The 9,529-nt window shown below is 39.1% G+C and overlaps 1 protein-coding gene across 1 annotated transcript; it reads left to right on the top strand.

Moving 5' to 3' along the window:
• The first annotated feature begins 7,681 nt into the window (after window positions 1–7,681).
• On the top strand, window positions 7,682–8,720 carry LOC103715722 (RING-H2 finger protein ATL70-like). The gene has a single exon (XM_008803458.4). It carries the CDS (start codon window positions 7,937–7,939, stop codon window positions 8,477–8,479), a length of 543 nt encoding a protein of 180 aa, XP_008801680.1. The 5' UTR covers window positions 7,682–7,936; the 3' UTR covers window positions 8,480–8,720.
• Window positions 8,721–9,529: the final 809 nt, after the last annotated feature.

Genomic DNA, 9,529 nt, shown 5'->3' on the forward strand with positions numbered 1-9,529 from the left:
TGAAAGTTCATGCATTCATAGGTCAAATTTCGCTTCAATTAAATTCGATTGAATTCTCCGTGTTTATTTCAGAATGACTGTGGAGTCATGCAACCATGGACCATGCTGTTGGATGGGTCAAATGGTCAAGTCAACATGTTTTTTTCTTCTTTTTTTTTTGATAAAAAGGGAGTTTTAGCAGTATAAATCTGAACAGAAATACAAGCCAGATCATAAAACAGTAGAAAAGTGGAAAATAAATATGAAAAGAAAGGGAAGACAAGAAGGAAAAGAAAGAACGGGGATTGATTAATTTCTTAGATAAGAAACTGATCTAATCCAAGAAAAGATTGGTTATTAGAGCCATTACTTCTTGCACCATAGATCTCTTTCCTTTGAAGACCTTTCTTTCCTTTTTGATTCGAAAGCCCAGAGAAAATGTTAACCTTGGTAGTGAGTGGCATTCTCCAAGTAAGCTGTGTTCGATCACATTTCCTTCCAGGTGAATTTATCTGGCTGGTTGACTAATAGTCAAATTAAATACCTACTTGTCTCTGCCAATATGTTTGTTTTTGTCATGGGAAACATGCAACTTGATGCTCTGTTTGACGGCCAATTTACGTTTTGTCCTACCATGGTCAGTATTTTACGTTTCTTTACGCAGCTGGGCCTGTTATTATACATAGTTTTGCAAATTTTGGTACACAATCATATCTATTTTATGCACACTTACATATGGCACAAGGATAAGATACAAAATCTCATCAAAATCAAGATTTGAGAATAAAATCTTCAGAAGATGGCCTAAACATAAAATAACTGTCAATTTAGAGGGTGGATCCCAGTTTGCTTCTGTAGTTAGCTCAAAAATTTGCACATGCTTTGCACTGGTAACTACTATATTTTTCTCCATTTTTTTTTGTTGAGTCTCTCATTTGATACACCAAGATGCTACCCCACTTGAAAGCCCTATGTAAAGGCCATCCTTATCCATGTTTAGATGATTCCTAGACTAACTCGAAAAGCTCCATAAGCTATGTTAACCAACAAATGTGCTGTAAGCTATAGTAGTGAGAAAGCACAGACTTTTTTGCTTTAATGAGTGCTTCCAATTTGAAGAGATTGAAGGTTTATTCAGTTTTTGAAAGATGAAAACAGAGAAATGAATTCCTTTTTGTTCAGAGTTTCTTTTACACATATTTTAACATGTCTTCATTTCGTTCTCTTAGATTGCTTCCTCATTTCTCCACCATCTTGTCAAATTAATATTTGTACTAATATTTTCATGTTTAACTTGTATGTTACATCACTTGTTATACTTGCATGTTATAATTTGGCTCTATATCACTAGATGGGGAACAGGAAGCCAAACGCAAAAAGCCTTGATGACGTGGGAACCTAATTCTACCTAAAAGCTCAAGATGTTAGGTTTTGAGCCAATCATCTATATCAATTTTGCTGTCTTCCACTCTTTATTCCATATGAGACTACATACTACATGTAATACTCAACATCTTCTATCATACAAAGAGAAATGACATAAAATAAGCCAAAAACTTACAGTAACAAAGAGTGTTTAGTTTAGAAGCTGTTTATGTGGAAGCAAGATTGTGAAACTCAAAGAACATGACTTGCTTGACATTGTCCAAAACACTAGAAGCCTCCTTCAATTTTTGATGATCAAATTGTCTTAACATGGAAGGCATATGATTAACCATTTTTGCTCAAGTGGAAGGGAAGTAAATGTCAGAACAATCTTGGATTAAAAAATAACTTCCAAACTAGACATGTATGACAAGATCCAAATTCAGGCTATTGTCAGACTGCTTTATTTGGCTAATGTATGGGTTTGCTTATCCTTCTTTAAGACAAATTATACCCTACACCGCATGCACCAACGTGGCAATGCACCATACCAATTACCTCGTGTCCTTCATGTGGGCCAATTACCGAGACGAGTGCATAATGAATGAGACCCATGGGAAGGAGCATCCACATATACTTGTGGCTGCCTCGAATCACTTCGCCATCCAGCATCCAATGTCCAGGGAGGTGAACGTGGTGCAATCAAAATAGGGGGCATGCATCATATTCCGGCGGCCGCTAGACTCTTCTTTAATATAGTAGTATAGTATAGATGACAACATACTCTAGACCTTGGTTTAATCCTGTCCCCATCTGGTCAAGCTTCCACTCGCCTCTTTCCCCCAAAAGGAATTGAATTAGTTGCAAGCAATATAAACAAGAAGTAAAAATCTATTCCTACCTATAATCTACTTGTTTGCGCATTTAGGTTGTTTCCAGTAAATGATTGATTGTCTGCAACCAGTGATCAAACAATCGTAGGTCAAGTGATAAATTGTCAAAGATTGATGCTTTCTTTTCTTAGATTCTTCGAAACCGAAAAGGTATACTTTGATATAATTGTTATATGATTTAAAATTACTAATGGCATCCATTGAAGGATTAAAATATCACAGCTGAAAAACTTGAAAGAATCAAAAGGATAGCAATTGAAAGACGCAACATGTAAAGGACTACAAACCTACAAGTGATTTCTTATATTGGTAAAATACAAACCTACAAGTGATTCAAAGAATAAACAGTAAATAATAGAGGCATAAAGCCCATCCAATTCAGAAATCCAAATTATATTAGGAGTTTGGAGTTGTTGCAGAAACTAGGAAGGAACCCGCGCTACGCTGCGGTTTCTTTTAATACATGTTGACAAAAATAAAGAGAACCAACAAAGCTTCATGATTCCACTCCGATTAACCCATGTCGATCTCAAGGGATATATAAGCGTTCTATATTTCTCAGTAGTCATTCACGACTTCTCTATGTTTTCTAGGATGATTCCGAAAAAAAAAGAAAAGGAAGAAATGATCATGAATTGAGAGGAAGACATGCTAACTCTACATATCTATCTATAGTAGGTTACCTTCTATGCATTCTTTTTTCCGAACAGAGGTCAGGTATGTGCCTGCAGATTTTATTTTTTTTAAAAAAAAATAAAGATCAAAAAGTCGGAAGAGAGTTTAATTCTTGGAAGCTAACTATGATTATTGCATCAAAAAAAAAAAAAAATAGTATTAAAGGATTACTCCAGCAATGCATTTTCTTGGGAGTTTCATTTTCAGAGAGTTCGGTACAAATATGCTTTTTCCGAGTTGAAACAATAGTTTCTTCCACAAGCTAAGAGGTGGAAGGTCCAGCACTGGATGTTAGATGCTAATAAGGTACTTGTAATTTATCTTCTTGGAATACTTTCTGGCTAGCTTTTTTTCGGTGAGATTCTGAGTTGTTACAATTCTTGTTCTTCAAAGATGGCTGTTTATTTTCGACCACCTGTGATGATGCACCACCTGCAAGACTCTGCTTAACTTCCATCCTCTCAACCCTAGCCTGAGTTTAACAAGCGTAAATAGTTCATGACTAATCTGTATATAGTTCATGACTAATCTGTATAACTAATCAACTACCCACGGAGGAAAGACTGCCTCTTCTCCACGCATACTCAGCTTGAAGCTTAACCAGACTTGACATCAAACTTGATGAACTCAATCCAAGACCAACCTAAACTTAATATTCTAACCTCCTTTTCTTTTTCTTTTTCTTTTTTGATAAGCATATCCTCAGCTCAAGTTCAATACTAGACTAGGATCAAGCTGGGTTAAGTTTGATCAGGTCTAGTCGGGCCAACGAGAAAGAAGGCAATGAGGGAACCCAAAATGGCGGAGGAAACACAAAATTGAATGATCCCAATGGGGCTAATAACCCAAAATTGATATTTATTTGCAAATTGTTGGATTTAATTGATACCCTAGTTGTCTGATTTTATCAATTTATATTTGGGTTGGTCTTTGCCAACAGAAGTCCCCACATCTTGCTAAACTTATACAGGCCTTGCTAATAAAAGTGGTGGCTATTGAAGATCTTAATCTTCATAGCTTCCATTTTCATCAAAAAAAGGTAGTGTTGCCGGGGTGAAAACCCGCAACAACAGATGGTGCTTTCGTTAAGAGCGGTCCCCTTGCCGCAGGCTACCCTCCAGGACTGTGGGGGCCTCCGGGTAAAACCGGCACGGAACCTTCCCGCTGGGGGGCTATGTCGTGGGGGGTGCCAAACTTAGTCCTACATCGGCTAATAGCGGGAAGGTTCTGTGCCTTATAAAAGAGGCGTAGTTCCTTTTCTCTCGAGACGCCTTTTGAAGGGCAAAACCGTGCGGCGGGAAGGCGATCCCTGCTCTCGCCAAAGCGGACAATATCTCGGGAGGAACGCAGTCCTCTTTCTCTGCTAGCTCGGTTGGGACTAGGGCTGTTGCCGGGGTGAAAATCTCGCAACAAATGGTGCTTTCGTTGAGAGCAGTCCCCTTGCCGCAGGCTACCCTCCAGGACTGTGGGGGCCCCCGGGTAAAACCGGCACGGAACCTTCCCGCTGGAGGGGCTATGTCGTGGGGGGGGTGCCGAACTTAGTCCCACATCGGCTAGTAGTGGGAAGGTTTTGTGCCTTATAAAGGAGGCGTAGTTCCTTTCCTCTCGAGGCGCCTTTTGAAGGGCAAAACTGTGCGGTGGGAAGGCGATCCCTGCTATCGCCAAAGCGGACAATACCTCGGGATGAACGCAGTCCTCTTTCTCTGCTAGCTCGGTTGGGACTAGGGCTGTTGTTGGGGTGAAAAATCCTGCAACAGGAAGCACTGATCCAAGCCTGCTCATCTGTGAATTAGTTTTGGGTTAGCATGCCCAAATTGCACCCATACCATCACGTAATCTTGATTTCTTAAGGATCACAAGAATCACATTAAAAGAAGTTTTAATAACCTAGAAAAAGCACCAATCCCTCTCCATCTGATCCCTTTCTCTTTTAAAGAGGAACTCTTGCACATCTTGAGATCTACCCACATAAAAGAACTTCTAGCATGCATAAAAAAAAAAGGAATTTCAGGGTCTGTTTGGATATTCTAGCTGGAATATCCTCCAAGAATTAAGCTTGTTGGGCTGCCCAACCGGCATCTTCTAAGGCTTACTATGGTCCAAACATAAATCCCGTGGAAAGAAAAAAAAAAGAGAGAGCCATATAGACCTTTTTTTTATCTACAAAATTTGGGATACGGGCCATGCTCAAGTGGACATCCTAGTCACTTCTTAGCTTGTTTGCTCCATTAACTCTATAACTCTTTAATTATTTCCCGCAGTCTTCTATAAACAACACCAATATTCATAAATTGCTTCTCTAATATTTAATTTATTTTTAAATTGCCATTTTTTTTAATGGATCGGGATCCATTGTTATACTTGGAGTGATAATGATGATAGAACTGCCACCATCTATGAGCTGAATTGAATCTTGGTAGAATAGGTATAGTTTAATGTGATGGGGTAGTATTTGTATAACTTTGGTATAACTTAATTACTTCTTCAGCCTGAAAAGTTGATAGAATGAGGTGAAACACGATATTAGTTTAGATGTACAACTCAGTCTTGGCAGAATGAGGTCCAGTTCACTTTCAATGGTTATAGTTGCTAGGTGTATTGATAGAAATTATTTACGTGACTAGAGTTCAAAGTTGTCATAGATTAGATGCATAATCTGAAACTTGACCTACGTTTTAGATGGCATTCTACAAATATCCAGTAAACTTGCTAATGAGCTTACTAATCCCAAGTTTGTCTGAGTCGGGCCAGGCTGGATTAACGTTTCAGGCTTAAAAATGATTAAATTGGGTAGAATTGAGGAGGGTGATTAAGCTGGGTGGAATTCAAGAGGGTGCATGTATGCTCAAGAATCAAGTGGTAACAATTAATCATCGAAGCTGCAGCACACTAGAATATATTTTAGAAATTGAATGCTTTTCAGGAATTTGTTTATAGGAAAAAGTCCAGGAACATAGTCTTGGTCAAGCTAATTAAGGTTCTTAATGTATAATAATTTTTATTAGAACTTGACTGTAAGGGATGGACATTTTCTACATCAGCAAGATCATTTTGCAATAGTTTACTAAGACTTTGTTGATATTAAACCAATATACATGTCCCCTCTCCACTCTTCAATTGATATCATTCTTCAACTGCTTGATTATGTTATATGCATTTCTCAGTTTTTGCAGATTGATCAGTTCCATTGATCCATTCTCTTCCTATCTAACACCAAATTCAAGTTTTTAAAAAGGCGTAACTTCTGCAGTTTTCTACTTAAAATCTTCCCTAAAGTGTTCATGTACTTAGCAATGCTATTCTATAGAACAGATAAAGCTAACAGCTGAAGCAACTGGTTTTCCCTGTTTATTTTCTATTCCTTACAAGTTTGGGGGTACAAGAATGCTTTATGTAAAGAAATTTGTAGTATTGATCAGTGGTGCAAGTCTATGAGCATAAACCAACACCAAGAATTAGAATCAAGAATGCAACTCCAAGAGAGATTTAAAGCATTACACGAAAGTTTGACAACCACTGCCGAATCTTGTCCTGTCAACATGAAGTCAACTACGGAGCATAACTAGAATGATAAGGCTTCATAAGATAAATATCAAGAAAGGAGTTAAAGTTTTCATTATTCAAATGCTTAGTCAAAAATAAATCTGTTGTAGAATTTTGGAGTCGAGTTCTATTAGCTTGAAGCATGATGTCAAATCCCTCTTTTGTGTCACAACCTAGAACCTCATCCAAAAATGTTAATCGAAAGATTTTTTTTTGGGGATATTTAGCATGTATAAGTACCCAAGATCTCCTCATGTCACGCTCAAATCCTAAACATAACATGGCCATGCTACCAAGGGATACAACCCACGATAACACGAAGCCAAATATTTTATTTAACTTTCAAATTCATCTTAAATAAAATATAATAAATAAAAGTCTATTTTTATTATCTATTAAATGCAACTAATACTATTCAGAGTGCCTAAATACAAAAATAAATACCAAACCCATAATTAACTACAAATTTATAGTCAATTTAAAATATTAAAATTCTTCTACAAAATCGTCAAACTTATTAGCGCGAACTCAAACCTTGAACCATCCTTCGTTTCCATCGACCCTCTTCGTATAGAGAAAAAAATAAAAATAAAAATATGTGAGCGACATGGCTCAGCGAGTAAATCTTACATTACCTTAGCGGATCAGGTATAAGATTTTTCGTATCAATGCATTATTACAAAAATAATAGATATTAAAAAATAAAATATTTTATAGTATAGTATATTAAAATAGGTTATAAAATTAATCATGCATATATAAATCATCCATATTTCATAAACATTGTTCTAATATTTAGTGTGGCTAAATCATAAACATTACATAAATCATAAAGCCAAATAAAAACCGCCTAAATCTTTAGAAAAATGTCGCTATAGATGCACTAGCTTTCTCTAATGATTAGGTTACGTGTCGCTGTTGAAACAGCGCTAATAATTGATAATGTCAACGTACCGATCATTTCAACCACTGCGAAACATACCGAGCAGTGTTCCATTCTTTTCCTAGTGGTTTGGATCGTTACTCACTCCCTTCTTTCATATTGTAGTGTTTGCATTAAAAGACATATTACGTCAACACCACCATCCGAGACAAATTGACTAATTAACTAAACACATATATTTTATTCCTATTTCTAAAGTTACGTGAGTTGGATCGATGCCAAATTTAAGTTGGCTCCCGTTTTAGTTCCATTCTGGCTCATGGTCCTGGTTTAGGTCGGAGGTTAACAGAGAGCACGCCCACTATATAGGCGACTGGAGAAACCTTGACCTCGAAAGTCTTGCAGAGATTAATTAGCTTTGGACAATTTCCAAATCCCAAGCTTCCCTCCGTTCCCCTCGCTGCAAACCATGTGACCATTAATCCTTAAGCCTCGCATTTATTGCATCTTGGGATACCATCCAACTTCCAAGACTTCAACACGAAAGGGAACCACCTCCCTTGCCATCCACGCCCATCACCTCCCTCACCTAAACCTCATGAACTCCGCCAATAGCCCCACTCTGAGCCCCCATGGAGCCCCTGCCACCGTGCTCAGCCCCCACCTCAGCGGCAAGCTACGCTACGTTCTCGGCTTCTCCGTTGGCACCTTTCTCTTCATCGCCTCCATCACGTTTGTATACTACTTATGCACCCGAGCCAACATCCCGACCCAGCCACCGCGCCGGCGGTCGAGTGGGTCTGCCGGTGAGGCAAGGGTGGCCGACGTCGAGGCCGGGCTCGACGAGGCTACCCTGATGAGCTACCCCAAAGTGCTTTACTCCAAGGTCAAGCTCCGTGATAAGGGGTCGACGATGACAACGACGGCCTCTTGCTGCTCTATATGTCTTGCCGACTACAAGGGGACCGATGTGCTTCGCACTCTGCCGGACTGTGGGCACCTGTTCCATCTCAACTGCGTCGACCCATGGCTGAGGTCGCATCCGACGTGCCCGTTGTGCCGCACCTCGCCGATGCCGAGCCCTCTTTCGACGCCTTTAGCTGAGGTTGTTCCATTGTCAAGCCGATCATGGAATGTATGAGTAATACACAAGGCAGGAAAGGACTTTGCTAAATTTTTTTTTTTCATAACATGATTCTCTTCTGTGAATAGTGTATGTCTGAATTCAATTCAAGCTGTGTTTGCATATTAAGCACGTTATCAGATACGGTTGTTCTTTTGCTTGGAGAAGCAGGAAGGAGTTGACTCATATTTTGGCATTTATCTTAGACCCTTCTTGTTTGAGCTTGGGGCTTAGGGCTGGCAATGATGCGTAATTTTGACGGTGTTGTTGTTTCATGGTGTGACTTCATCTTCGATCCCTCTAGCTATGCTGAAGCTGAATTGCTTTGTTTAGCTTACGTTTCATGAATAGAAAAGGTTTATTTTTTTCAACTTATCTTAATTTTTTAAAAAAAATGAAGGGAAAGCAATTAGCAATCCGTCACTTACTCTACCGAAGACGAAAGAATACATAAAAAAGTAAACGAAAAGGACAAGCTGGCTGCTTCTAGGTAGGCTGCGCGAGACGTGGCATCTTTTTCTGCATCCTATGAAAAATGATATAAAGCCTCGTTCCATTAGTTTGCAGTTGCCAACTACATGGATTTTACGTGTCATTGGTTGTTGCTAACAAAAAGAGAAAATAGTGCTGATGGGAAAAATATTTGACACCTCGCCTTCGATTTAGACCAACTTCTTTGACCTTGAATATAAACCGAGAAGAATGACTTAGGCATTGGCCGAAGAGCCGATTAGCTAAGAAGCCACTAGCTAAGGAGCCAATAAGCTGAGAAAAACAATCAGCATATATCAACAAGGACTGACAGTACTAACAATCGACAGCTTCGGCAATTCGCAGTCATGGCAGTATTACAGCCTGCGTCGGACCAGCGTTGCACGTCGTCCACGCGGACTGACTCCCACGCCACGGCTATACTATCGGCTATTACCTGACCATCAGTGCACACCACATCAGCTCAGGTAATAACAGAACAGACTCCTATATAGAGGCATCCTCGGGGACCTTAAGGATGCAAGTAACATACTATTCATGGAGAACGACACTCTGCTAAAATTTCTTTCTTCCACA

Source organism: Phoenix dactylifera, chromosome 16 (assembly GCF_009389715.1).
Source record: "Phoenix dactylifera cultivar Barhee BC4 chromosome 16, palm_55x_up_171113_PBpolish2nd_filt_p, whole genome shotgun sequence".
NCBI classification, from domain to species: Eukaryota; Viridiplantae; Streptophyta; class Magnoliopsida; order Arecales; family Arecaceae; genus Phoenix; species Phoenix dactylifera.